This window comes from Saccopteryx leptura, chromosome 4 (assembly GCF_036850995.1).
Source record: "Saccopteryx leptura isolate mSacLep1 chromosome 4, mSacLep1_pri_phased_curated, whole genome shotgun sequence".
Lineage (NCBI taxonomy): Eukaryota > Metazoa > Chordata > Mammalia > Chiroptera > Emballonuridae > Saccopteryx > Saccopteryx leptura.
Genome location: NC_089506.1, coordinates 33,849,515 through 33,863,878, shown reverse-complemented (window position 1 = coordinate 33,863,878; position 14,364 = coordinate 33,849,515). Strand labels below are relative to the sequence as shown.

The window sequence follows — 14,364 nt, the reverse complement described above, 5'->3', positions numbered from 1 at the left end:
TCCACTGTGCCACCACCTGGTCAGGCCATAATGGTTTCTTATGACCTAATTTGGTAGATCAATACAGTTTTTCTTCTGGTTTCTGCAAGTGAGAGAAATCTTAGCCCCAAATTGGCATTTCCTACCAAAACAAAAAGTTCACTTATTGACATATACCTAGAAAGCTCACTTAGTTCTGTCCACATGCGACACATAATTTTTATTAAGAACTTTAGTAAAACTCTAGACCAGTGGTTTCCAACCTTTTTATACCTGGGGATCAGTGAAAACAGGAGAATTATTTTGGGGACTGCTAAGGCAGACTCGCCCTGAGCATAAGCAAATTTGACTAACATCACTGGGTCTATAATCTTCACACAACATCCGGGTAGTTAATTCTTTTGTGGACCGGCCCAAAATTTCTCATGAACCAGTCCATGAACTGGCGGTTGAAAACACTGCTATGGACCACTCAAAGGCTAAAGTTACTAGGCACCAGTCAGAGGTGACCATGAAAATCACAAGATCACTCTGGTCAGGTTTCAAATGAGCCTTCTTGAGCTCCATCAAACAGTCTCTGAGCCTGTATGCCTGGAAAGAAGTGCCATGTAAGTTACAGAAGAAAGCAATGGCAAGCTCGGGTTCTCAAGCATGAGTCCCCAGGGCTAAAGGCACACAGTCTCTAAAATGCAGGTATTTGAGCTGCTTTCTGGAGGGACAACTGTTTACAGCGCACTGTAAGGTGAGCAACAGCATATATTCATTTAATAATGAAACTATTCTCAAAAGAACTGCAAGAAATCCTAGCTAGTCATATGCAAATCTCTTCATATCAAGCTGACAAGCACTCAGGGCTTCAGAAGACAAAAGTATCCCCCAGTTGCATCAAACCTAATGAATTCTTCAATTCACAGGCGATCCTTTAGTTGAAAAATTCCCAGGTCAAAAGATGAGAGCCATGTAACTATTACGTTTTCAAAGTACATAGAAGGAAAGAATCGGGTATGTCTTAAATATCCCAAATAAATATTTAATTTCCACAGTCATTCAGTAAAAATGAGCACCTATGATGCAGACTGACCATAAGAAATTGCTGATATTTGACCATTTTTTATTTACAAAAACGGTCATTTTCATATGGTTCAACAAACACTAGGCATTGCCCTAGATGCTAGGACACAACACTAGGCAAAATAAACACCCTGACTCTCAGGGGAGCTTGTGTGTGTGTGTGGGGGGGGAAGGCAGCAAATAAATAAACAAGCAAATATATAGTTTATCAGATGGTGTTAACAAACTGCAAAGAGTACAAACAGTTAAAAGGGATACAGAGCATAGGGGGGTGGTTGTTGCTTATTTCACATGGGTGGTCAAGAAGACCTCACTGTATTATTACTAGGAGTAAGCCTCCTAGATTTTTCTACAATGGCAAAATCTGGTTACTGACATGAAACTTCTGCCCTGGCCACGTAGCTCAGTTGGTTAGCACTGTCCCAATATGTTAAGGTTGCGGGTTTGATCTCCAGTCAGGGAACATACAAGAATCAACCAAGGCATGCATAAGGAAATGGAACAACAAATCAATGTTTCTCTCTCTCTCTCTTCCCCCTCCTCTCACTCTAAATTCAATCATTAAAAAAACTTTTTTTAAAGAAAACTTCTACCAAGCTTATACTGAAAAACATAAGAACAAATAATTCTGCTAAAACTGTTGGAGTATTATAATTTTTAGAGCCCTAATTAAACTTACAGCCAATTAATCTGTACCTAAATAAGTACATGCCATCAAAATTATCACTACTGCTTACAGTTCTTATTTTATGTGCAACACACGTCCCATGTAAGCACTTTATTTTTGTCCATCTTCTTTAATCGAATCGAATATCCATGTATTAGCACACATAAATAGATAAAGGAATGTCCTCTTACATTTTCTGAAGAACCTGGGCCATCACAACCCCATTCGTTAAATCTTCCACAGTCTGGCATGGTGCATCCACATTAAACGTCTGGATCTGAAGTGAAAAAATATTTCATGGTTAACTATATAGAAGATTGCTTAGGCTTCTTTTTGTGAGTCTCACATCTTGCGAGTTGTAATAAATTTTAGAAGGCAGAAGAGTTGGAAATATTTTCCCTTATGGGAAATTTCCTGCAGGTTATTACTGTAATTGTTTTTCCTTTTGGCAAAAAAGAAATTGTGGAGGACACTAGGTGACTTCCCAACATCCATTCTACTCACAGATGATCAATCTAAGATAGTTATGGTATCTCTATTCCCTCTACCAATGACTCACACAGGGATGCACAAGGCAAAGACAATCTGGACCAAAGAGATGCAAGGGAATGCTTACTTGAACTTCTGGGAAAGAAGAGCTTATCTCCTCTTGATGTGAATAAATATATTGCCTCAACTGCCACTAACAGTCATTTTATGACTATTAAGGGAGTCTCTCTTAGGATGAGGCCAATGCAGTGGAATGCAGAGGAGAGTTACAGAAAAACTAAGTCCTGAAGGCCAAAACTGAGCCACTAGAATTAAAAAACCCTGCAGTCTCCTGTTATGTGAGATAAATCTCTTAAGATTTATTTTACTCACAGCCAAAAATATCTATACAAATGTATAAGTCACACTACAGTTAGGTTAAACATTTAATTCACTTTGATTTTCCATGTATTCTGAATTAGAACTAACTTTGTACTGATCATCTTGATGCGGCCAAAAAACAGTAGAAATCATTTCCATGAGTAAGATAATATAGCTGAGCCAGCAATGATTACACCCAGAAGTGCAACCAGGACTCAAAAGGAAATAAATCACCGAGGACAGACAGATACAGGCCCTGCTGTCAGTTTATTGGTTAGTAAAATGAAAGAGTATCACTGGAAATGTAAACAGCAAGCACAAAGATTAGAAATGAGAAGGATACAATCCGGGAATGAAAAGCAGCTGGACTGGGTGGGGGTTAGAAAACGAAAGAAGAGATAAAACAGGGAAAAGAGTAAAATGGTAAAAGATAGAGTTAAAGAGGAAACATTATTGTGCAAAAAACCTCATTAGCCATGTTAGGACTTTATCCTAAAAGCAACAGGGCATAAGCAGGAGAGTGGGGCTATGAGATCTGCACTGTACCGGGCTGGGCAAAAGTAGGGTTATAGCTGTGAATACACAAAACTTTATGCTTTACTACTTATTAATTAGTTATTATTTCTCATATGAACTGCAAACCTACTTTTGCCCACCCCTGTATAAAGATCACACTGATTCTGTTGACAATCAGTATCTTCATTAAATGAATTCTTGCTGTTGCTCACCTTGCAGTGACCTTGATCGATTAGCTTACGTATCTACTATATATTTCAGGAAGGCAGCACAATAACATTTAAGGATAATTGCACCTACTGCATTGAGGTATAATATTCTACCTGAAGGGTCATAACCTCTCTTTTGACTTCAAGAAGCTGTTTTAACACCACCCAACCTCCTATCACCCTCCCCTGACAAAAGCAGGAGCAGAGTAAAGCATGAAATCACCTGGAATTAGTATTTCTAAAGCAGTGATTATTAACCAGGGGCAATTTTACTCCCTATGAGACATTTTTAGTTGGTACAACTGTAGAGCAGAGGTTCTCAAAGTGTGGTATATCCAGGCCACTAACAATAGCATCACCTGGAAACTTGTTAGAAATGCAGAATATCAGGCCCTAGCCCAGACCTTCTGAATTACAAACTCTGGACATGGGGCTTACCCTTACTATCAGTGTTTTAACAAGTCCTCTGATGAAGTTAACAATGCTAAAGCTTAAGTGCCACTTCTTAGTTCTAAGCTGAATGCACTTGAAACACAGAGGTGTTATCCCTTGTCCAAAGTTAGTATGAAACAAAAATCAAAATTTGAACTCAAGTGGTCTAATTTCTGAACCTATATTCTTAACTATCACGTTATATTGACCCTCGATTAAAAAATATATTAAAACTTAAAAAAAACAGATGCTTTAACTTTTGTATATCTGATTTATTTGTTCAATAAAGAAAAAAACATTGTTGGAGAATGAATTTAGGCAGAGCACAGAGAATGGAATGGGGAAGATATCATCATAAAAAATTATACCCTCTCTTAATTTTACACACTAGTGTACATTTTATAGGCTGCTAAGTAAGTAATAGGAAAACTGTAAGGACATGTTAATGTTACTGGCTTCCCAGAAGAAATGTACTGAGCATATGTGATGAATAGGAAAGAGCAATTTTTTCACGTACTGTTCAAGAAATTAAGCTTAACAGATGTAATAGGCAGGGCGAGTTTTCTAACAGGTAAGAATCCATTTTTGACTCAGAGGGTGGGGAAGGAGGTAGAGTGGAAATTTTCAAGCACATCCTGCTGAACTTGCTTGAAGCATAAACTTTGATTTGGAATTTAAGCTTAAGATGTTTCCCATTGGTGGGGTGATACTTTGATTTTCATAAGCATATCTCTTTCAACAAAAATTTGAAACATTTGGTTCTTGGGCTAGTATGCTCTCTGATACAACAGCAATCAATATATCTGGCATTTAGGGCAATGAGATGTTTCACAGAAATGAATTCTGCACACTAACTCATCCCTTCAAGTGCTTTACCCTTACTAGTGGAAGAATATCTAAATTATATTATATACCTCTTACCTCAAACTAAATGGTATATAGTTAAAATAAACTTTTGAGATTCAGGATTATAACTATGATCTTCATAACTGAACACAGAGGCTCTTGAATCTTGAAGTATCTAAAGCTGTCAGCTCAAAGATCGAGTCACCCAGGCTGAACTTGGAGTTCGTGCACCTTCTATGTTACTGACAGCTGGCTGTCTGTATTTTGCCAAATGTTCCAGTTACTCTCTAACTTGCTGTGTGCAAAGAAACCACACGACCAACTTGGCTGTAAGTTTGTGTAAAATAAAGCAAATTATTCTAAATGGGAGTCTTTTCTTTGGAGTGTATTATATATTTCCCCTTCCATTTAATTTTAGAATTGTGTTCAGCATTAACCTGACTTCCAGACACCAGGGGAGCTATGAGACTAAATGTATATTTTCAGCTACCTCAAACATTTCCCACATAAACATTCTGCTTTTTATAATGACAACCAAAAGAGAACAAACCTAGCATTTAAACTCCTTTGGTTTGAAACATTTCAATGTTCAATGTTTTTATGTTTCCAAATTTTAGAATTGTACATCTTTGTGTGAACTCTGCTCTCCAGTTTTGTCCCTGGTAATCTCTAATCTTATCTTCTCCAGAACTTTTTTGCCTGATGAGCCTTCCAGTGGCATTTCAAAAAGCCTTTTCTACAATGTCATATTCCTTGTCCTCCCTCTACAACTGATAACTTGGATTACCTGTTTGGACATTTTACCACAGGGGTCGGGAACCTTTTTGGCTGAGAGAGCCATGAACACCACATATTTTAAAATGTAATTCCATGAGAGCCATACAAGGACCATGTACATTACACATTATCCAATAAAAATTTTGTTTTGTCCTGGAGAACAGCTGTGATTGGCTCCAGCCACCTGCAACCATGAACATGAGCAGTAGGAAATGAATGAATTGTAATACATGAGAATGTTTTTTATTTTTAACGTTATTTTTTTTTCTTTTTTTTTTTCTTTTTTTCCATTTTTCTGAAGCTGGAAACAGGGAGAGACAGTCAGACTCCCGCATGTGCCCGACCGGGATCCACCCGGCACGCCCACCAGGGGCGATGCTCTGCCCACCAGGGGGCGATGCTCTGCCCATCCTGGGCGTCGCCATGTTGCAACCAGAGCCACTCTAGCGCCTGAGGCAGAGGCCACAGAGCCATCCCCAGCGCCCGGGCCATCTTTGCTCCAATGGAGCCTTGGCTGCGGGAGGGGAAGAGAGAGACAGAGAGGAAAGTGCGGCGGAGGGGTGGAGAAGCAAATGAGCGCTTCTCCTGTGTGCCCTGGCCGGGAATCGAACCCGGGTCCTCCGCATGCTAGGCCGACGCTCTACCGCTGAGCCAACCGGCCAGGGCCATTATTTTTTTTTTTATTAAAGATTTTGTCTGTGAGCCAGATGCAGCCATCAAAACAGCCACATCTGGCTCGCGAGCCATAGGTTCCGGACCCCCGTTTTACCAGATTCTAAATAGATCCTCTCACATTCTGTGTTTCTGTTAGTATCCCTTCAAATTTCCCTCTAGGATTCTTCCTAAATTATATTTATTAGCATTTCTCACTCAAATAACTGCACTACTGTCTTTTTGACAGAGGGCTTTGAAACACACCTCTGTGTATTTTATGACTCCTCTTTCTAGACTTTAAATAATGTAGCCCTACTTCCCACTCAATTAGTTTCTTCATCTTTGCCCTCCTGCCCCTTTCCCTAGCATGGAGAGAGGCTCCACTTTGTACAGACTCAAAACCGCACATTTCAAGATCCTTAATCTTCTGTTTGCAACCTCTGCCAAACCTATTCCCTCCACAGTGTCAAAGAATGTGGTAATTCTTTCCTTTATCTCTCCTCTGCTTAGTCAAACCTTGGCCACATTGTGCAGCTTATCAGTTTTTCTCTCCTCTAAAATCCATCTCCCCGCCTCAAGCTGGAACCCATTACAGTTGTAAGCTGTATGCTATTATTGTAAACCATCTGAAATCACAACAATTGGCTAATATAAAAGTTAATATATATTATCAAGCTCTGCCATTGGATGTACTGTTTCAGAAAACATAATTTGATTCATGATACAAGCCAAATTATGAAAACCTCAGAGTATTTTCATTATATTTGGTAAAACCACCCTAAGGTAATAATGCTTCTCTAACCTTTCCACCAAAGTACCTCGACATAGGCGAGTGACATCTACACCCGCCAGGGATCATCTGAACTTGTAACCCAAGGCACCGCTAAAAGATTTGACATTTGTTTTACCTTTAACACTAAGACAAATTAAGTAGTCATCCCCATAAATGTACTAGTGTTTTATTCTAGAAACGATACTTAACATTTTTAGCAATGAATAAAACAAATGCTCCCGAAAGAACCACTAGGTTTATCCCGTGGCTCTGAAGACTTCTACATACATGCACGTAACAGGAACTGACACCACAGTTCGGGAAACGCACAAGCATGGGTTTTATGTCCTGTTCTTGACGAGGCTGCTAAAGGCGCGAATGCTGGCACCAGAATCGAACACACATACTTATTTTAAAACGTGAGGATTTTAATAAGGGTTCAGTAATTTAACATTGGAATCAAACAACGTTGCCCCCAAAATGTCGGGTTCCATTACTGATCCCAAACACCTCCCAAATTTTTCATCTTCACAACCTTTATTAAGTACCTCCACACCGCTTGCTTTCTAATCGCTCAAGTGCATCTCGCATTTTAGTGTTTCTAGGTGCCTTTTTGCATTTTTCCTACCCTCCCTTAAAAGTACTTCTCCTTCTCCAGTGGGCCGACTCAGCCCTCAAGGGGCTGCGCTCCATCCACGAAGAACATTACAACAAAGGCGAGGAGCGTCGTAACCAGGGGTCCCGAGTGCCTCTATCGGCTGCCTGGGAGGCAGGGAGAAGCAACGCTTGTGTCCCTGGGAGCCGAAAGAAAGAAGCGCCAGCGCCTCATCAGCTGCAAACAACTGTAATTACAATGTCGCCTGCACCTCCTCATTAGCCTCCACCCAGGCCAACACCTCGGACCCTGAGCCGAACCTCCCGCGCCCCGCGGCTCCCCGCCGACCCCCGCCCGGCAGCGGGGGTAGTCGCGGCCCGCACCGGCGTCCGCGGGCTCCGCCCGCCCCAGGCCCCGGATGTGACGGCACCGCTGTCCTGGGCGCTCGCCCCCCGCGACAAGCATGGGGGGGATCCCGGAAAGGCAGCCTGACGGAGGGGGTCTTCCTCCGACTCGCCGGTCGGCACGTACCCAAGTGAGAAGGCTCTCGCACAGCTCCACCCGCTCCGCAGACTCCACGTTGAACATCTTCCCCTGCTGGGGCTTGGCAGCGCCTCCCCACCTCGCCAGAAGCCGCTGCCGCTCGGGCTGGTGCCGCGTCGGAGGGTTCGGGGAGCGGATCTGGCCTCTGGCCCACCTTGTCCTCGGGCCGGGCCGGCGACTCTGGTCCGGCGCTGGCAGCAGCTCCCGCACCGTCAGCCCCGGTGCCCCTCCTTCCTTTCACTCAGGACGCGCGTCCGCTGCGCGCGCCCCCGGCCACACCCGCAGCTCCGCGTCCCCGCCCCCAGCCCAGGCCGAGCCACGGCCTACCGGCCACTACACGCAGTCGCGCTCCGGCCGGCCCCGCCTCCCCGCCGCCGCCGCGCGCGCGCCCCGACGCCGGCCCCTGCGTGTCTCGGCGCGCGCGTGCCGGGCCCTAGCGGCGACAGCGGCTCCTTCGCGCGCGTCCTCACGGAAGCGCGGCAATGCGCGTGCGCCTGTGCCCGCGCTCCAAAGTGGAAAGGAGACAGCTAGTGGTTGCCCGGGAGGGGAGGCGGGGGCAGTCCCCGGAAATAATCTGTACCCTCAGTCACCGGGAGTTGGCGAGGTATCCTCTGCGGTGGAGAGGTACGCGCCCCCTCCCCACCCCTACCGGCCTCAGCGCCGCGACCGCCCACGCCCTCCCGAATCCCCGCCTGCGGAGCTGCTTGCAGGGTCGGGCGTGGGCGGCACTGCTGGGGGTCGCCTCGGCGCTCCCGAGGCTTTTCGGAGCTAGGGAGTCGCTTCCTCGGGCCCCGGGACCCCGCTTTCCTTCGGGATACCTAGGCGAAGCGCCGGGGTCGCCGGGTCGCACCCAGAATACCCCGGAGACGGTGGAAGGGCCGAAGTGGCGGGCGTCTCAGTACTCTAGGTGGGCTTGACAGCCGGCGAGGAGAGCCTGCCAGCCTTCTTGGGTTTCGTGGATCCTCGACCCCCTGAAAACTTGAGTGACTTAAAGTAGTGATAGGGTGTGCCCCAGTTCGCCGATCTTTGAGGACCGACAGTTGCAAGGGCCTGTTTTCTTCCAGTGTCTTGCTGCGAAGCGTTGACGTTCTTCCTTAATACCTGGGTGGATGGTCCGCAAGCTCTCACCTTAGGTGTGAGTCTCTGCAGGATTACCGATAAATTTTTATGCTATATGACATGAGGGAAATTGCATACAACATACATATTTAAAGATTAATAAAACACCCACGTAAAAACAACATTGCTGGTTCCACAGGAGTTCACCCACACCTTGCATTCCCAGCTGAGCTCAATTTCCTCCCTAGACTGACTTACCTTGCTTTTCCTTATAGCTTTTCCACCTAGGTACGCATGCCTAAACAGTATAGTTTTACTTGCCTGTTTTGGGACTTTTCTGAGTGGGATCATATTGTGTTACTCTGTGGCTTTGACCTAATGGTGAATCTGCGTATATCTGTAGGTAATTCTTATTGTTGTCTAGTATTACATTGTATGAATATAACTTTATCCGTTTTACTGTTGATGGGCATTTAGTTATTCTAGTTTGGGGATAGTAAGAACAATGCTATAGGCATTCTTAAACGTACATACTTGTGCAACTATGTAAGTTTTTTAGAACGCATTCTTTAGAGTCCTAGGAGAATTGTTGAGTCTTAGGGTATGCGTAACTTTACAAAATAACGCCAAACTCTTATTGGAGGTGCAGTAAATTTAATTTCCCAGGACACATATTTTACTCTGGTTTGCAGTTCCTGGAGCCCTTTCTTTCCGTAGTAAAAGTAAGTTTTGTCAGTGAGCATTCAGAACCATCAGGATGATACTGACTTTTTAAAAATGATATAGAGTACCAGTTAACAGTTCATATGACGATTTTTTGTTTTGTGAATGTAAAAAAATCTTACTTGGGCCCTGGTGGGTTGGCTCAGTCGTAGAGCGTAGGCCTGCATGTGGAAGTCCCAGGTTTGATTCCTGGTCAGGGCACACAGGAGAAGCGCCCATCTACTTCTGCACCCCACCCCTTTCTCCTTCTCTCTCTCTCTCTCTTCCACTCCCACTGCCGTGGCTCGAATGAGCATATTAGCCCTGGGCGCTGAGGATGGCTCCATGGCCTGCCTCAGAAGCTAAAATAGTTCAGTTGCCAAACAACAGAGCAGGGACCCCAGATAGGGGTTGCCATGCGAGTGCATGCGCGAGTCTGTCCCTTTGCCTCCCTGCCTCTCACTTGATTAAAAAAAAATATTACTTGAAGTCTCCTCAATGGTCTTGCTTTTAAACATTCTTTTTCTACACTAAGGGTAGAGAAACCTTTTTTTAAAAAAATTGATTTTAAAGAGAGAGGAAAGGAAAGAGAAAGACAAAGAGAAACACTGATTTGTTGTTCCACTTATTTATGGGTCCATTGTTTGATTCTGGTATGTGCCCTGACTTGGACCAAACCCACAACCTTAGCATATGTGGACGATGCTCTAACCAACTGAGCTACCCAGCCAGGGCAAGAAACCTTTAGAAATGATAAATATGTGTCTCACCTGCCTTTGTTTCCTTCAGTGTTTTGTGATTCCTTGTTAAACCAGATTTCCTACATTCAATAATAAGTTGTTTCTGTAGAATTCTTTCACTTTAAGTGACTATTACCTTTTTTAGGCAAGCAAGGTCAGTAGGTGAGCTGACTCCCCTATAGCTAGTCATTGTTGGATGTGGAGGAGAACAAGATGCTAACTAACCTTTTCTTGAAGGACTGTGGTATAATGAGCCCCTAAACTCCAGCTGCTCAAGTTTTCAAGGCTTTGACACAATTGAGTTAGGCCTCCTTTTTCGTGACAGATTGCTTGTCCTAATGGATGTGTGCATGATATTGCACTGCTCTTGACAGTTTCATTGTGTGGCTCCAATTACCCTCCAAGAAGGAAATTATTTTATAAGCTTCTTAGACGTCAGTAATTGTTTCCAGAGCCATGTGGCCATCACGTTCCTACATGACCTTTTACATGAGTTCCTACATGGGTACAAAGACAGTGAGTTTATCCTTTGAAGTTATGGAATTTCCTAACTTTCCCTTATTTTCGTGTGTGTGCGCACGTGCGTGTGCATGCGTGCGTGTTTCCTGAAAACTTTGGAAAAGAGCAGAGAGAGGTGAGTAGAACTTAGCTGTCTCTACTTACTCTGGTTAATTGGAGACTAGTTCTTATGTATAGCTGTTTATGACATTCAAGTAAACATGGTGGTGTCCTGCGTGACAATGTTCCCAAGTTTATCCTGTCTTGCCAGGAAATATATAATTAAAGCTTTGATTAAAGATAGTATAAGATGCTACACTGTGCAACTATGGGGAAGGTATGGCTATGTTTTATCATGGTTCTGCTGATTCCTTGACAGTTGTTAATAACAGTAATCAAAATATTACAACTTCCATTTACTGAGAGCCTATATGTGTCAAGCAATATGCTAAGTATTTTTTTCTTCATTATTCCCTAAACTCCATAAAACTTTTTTGCCAAAAAGTGGCAGTTTGATATGGTTCAAATTAATATGTGTTTTACATATATAAAAGCTGAGGCCCATATTTTACATAAGTATACAGTTGTCTGACTCCAAAGCTTACGCTTCTTTGATATATTAAGGTATTCCTCACTAAGACTTGGCAAGCTAAGCAAAAACAAAGCCAAAGCTAGAAACCAGTTCTGCTTCTATCAATTATCAACTCAGTTTCCAAGATATACAGTGTTTTATTTCTGTAAATCTCTAATAGTTCAAAACAGTACTAGTAACACATTTTCATAATTGACAGGATTCTATGAAATAGATTGGGTACCATGTTCTATCTATAAATTTAATAACCTTGTTTCTGAGTTTGAAGTAAGCTGCAGTTCGTGCACTCACTGAGATCTTTATAAGGCAGCATCCAGAAACAGGTGGTAGGTAAGAATGAAGCTGAGACAGGCATTTTAAATCTGAGCACTGAACCCTAACTTTCATCTCGGGAGGAAGCAGGCACTGGCTCTTGTTTTTATTTTTGTTGTTAAAGTAATACGTGCTTGGAAAGAACCCAGACTATAAAACCGTTTCCTGGGGAAGGGGAAGATCCGGCTTTTCCAGTCCTGCTCCCCACTTGTAGCTACTTTAAAGTTTGGTATTTATAGTCATGAATATTTTCTAATCTAAAAAACTCTGGATCCTTGTTTTTGTTTTTGTTTCTATTCCAAAAAACCCCCTCTGGATCAGAGAAATGTAGTGGTGGAAGGAACCGAAGGAATCCTCAGGTCCAGCTTTTACACTTTGCAGAAAATGAGAGGTCCTATGAGATAAATGGGGTCACAGTTGTAGTAGCAGAATTGGAGCTAAACTCCCCGCAATGCTTGGGCTTCAGTTGAGAGGCTGTGATTTTGAACACAATCAATAGCTCTGTTCTGTTCAAGATAAAAACTGACTGTGAAAAGCAAAAGTTGGACAGTTGAAGTTCAGATCGACTTTGGAATTCATTTGCAAAATTGAGGTATATTGTCATCTCAAGTAGAAAAAGAAAATTTTATTGTTTATCCCCTGTAATCTTAGAGTGGCCTCTTTCCAAACTGAGGGGGCATTATAATACCTCATTTTTGAGCCACTAGCTCCTACAGTTCCTCTTTTATACCCTGATGATATGCAGAACTACTGATGGAATTGAACTACTGAAGCTCCCAACAAGTAGGTCAGTCATCATTAGTAGTTCTCCATGTGAGAGCCCCTAGGTTTAGCTAGGATTTCTACATGACAGGAAAATGCTACTGATCTCTCTGTTTCTCTGAAATTTATCAGCCATCTCCCCTCCTACCTTTCCTCAGCCCAATCACCTTCTTCAGTGATTGTAGAATTTGTGGAAATAAAAATTAACTTCATTTCAACGACATTGGGAACGTCTGTATAAAATGATAGCAAATAACATTATATAGCTATGCAATACTTAACATATCCTGGATCTCTGAGCTCTTGGAAATGTTCATGAAATAACATATTAAGGGTGTAGTTATGGATATATATATATATATATATATATATATATATATTAGAATAAATACATATAATTAGAACAATAGAATATAGTCACATTACCACCAATTACGCCTGGAAGGACATAGAAACAAATGTAACCTATTAAAAAAAAAAGTACAAATTAGTAAACTCCCTAAATGTATTGCATAGGAGAAAATCCTCACAACTCTGTGAAATAATTAGATTCAGTAATTACAGGCTGGGAATCTCAACACAGTGGATAACATTTTGCTTGTCTTTGGGCAGATGCAAGTAGTTCTCACTGCCCTAAGGACTTTTGACACAGCCATAGCATCTCTGATTTAAAAAGAGGAAACCTGATAAAATAAAAATCTAGCCTGACCTGTGGTGGCGCAGTGGGTGGAGCCTCGACCTGGAACACTGAGGTCGCTGGTTCGGGACCCTGGGCTTGCCTGCCTGGTCAGGGCACATGTGGGAGTTGATGCTTCCTGCTGCTCTTCCCTTTCTCTCTCTCCCTCTCTCTCTCCTCTCTAAAATGAATAAATAAATAATTTTTAAAAATCTACATTAACTACATGGCCCACCCCTAGATCATATGAGGCTTTTCAATTTCAATTTGCAATTTATTTGTTCTTTTGAATAAAAATACTGAAGGCTCTTTTCTAGTTTCCTAGTGTGAACCTTCATCATGAATATTTGAAACCTGTAATTAGAAAGTTCCTCAGATATCAGGCCATTACTATGTGTAAAGCTGATGAAAACTTCCTTTGATCTGTTTGTTTAAATTTCTTCAGTGAGGTAATTTTCTTAACAAGCAGCCAGTTCAGATTCTTTCAAAGGTCTTAGACTTGCACACTCAAAGATTCGTCTTACCAGAATATCCTGATTAACGATAATGAATAAAACTCTTTTCACTGCAGTAAGTTAAATAAATACAGAATTTTATTTTAATTATGAATACTCATACACTTAATTGAATGTGTATTTACTTTATTTCCATTTAGGTATCTCATAAACCTTTAACTTGACTGTTTTGCCATCTGAAAAACATGAATTACCTGTGGTATTTGGCCTCCACTGTGGTTGGGCTGTCTCCCCTCATACCTATGGAAATTTGGTGTTACCATTTCTCTCTAGTTTAGTCTTTGAGAAGGAGCATTACATATCCTCCCTTTTCTCTTCATAAGGAAATGCAGTCTGAGAGTGATTCCATATTCCAGGCAGTTCAAAGAATTCTGAATCATAAGCTGACCTTAGTCACAGGTGGGGCTAATAGTTTTTCAAGCACCAGAATTTTCATGAATTCAAGTAGGCTTAATATAGATATTAATTTCCTATAGCCTCATTGTCATTCACTTTTCAAATTACTAACACTCTAAGTAAGGCAAGTCACTCTTTTTAAAATATATATTATTAGGTCCTACTGTGTTCAGGGCACTACGTTAGGTAATATATGTCTATG

The 14,364-nt window shown here is 42.2% G+C and overlaps 2 protein-coding genes across 6 annotated transcripts in view; one reads left to right on the top strand and one right to left on the bottom strand.

The window, feature by feature from the left end:
* Positions 1-8,271, bottom strand: part of HOOK3 (hook microtubule tethering protein 3) — a 102,509-nt gene extending 94,238 nt beyond the window's left edge. The window contains exons 1-2 of the mRNA XM_066380433.1: positions 7,899-8,271; positions 1,909-1,994 (exon numbers count right to left, since the gene is read on the bottom strand). Of these exons, the coding sequence (XP_066236530.1) occupies positions 1,909-1,994; positions 7,899-7,955 (143 nt within the window). The 5' untranslated portion in view covers positions 7,956-8,271. The remainder of the gene's footprint in view (positions 1-1,908; positions 1,995-7,898) is intronic.
* An 87-nt stretch (positions 8,272-8,358) lies between these two features.
* Positions 8,359-14,364, top strand: part of RNF170 (ring finger protein 170) — a 30,570-nt gene continuing 24,564 nt past the window's right edge. Inside the window, exon 1 of one of the 5 annotated variants that reach the window (XM_066380438.1) lies at positions 8,359-8,534. The gene's annotated coding sequence lies outside the window, so the exon portion shown is untranslated. The other 4 variants (XM_066380434.1, XM_066380435.1, XM_066380437.1 and 1 more) reach the window with 4 other exon arrangements.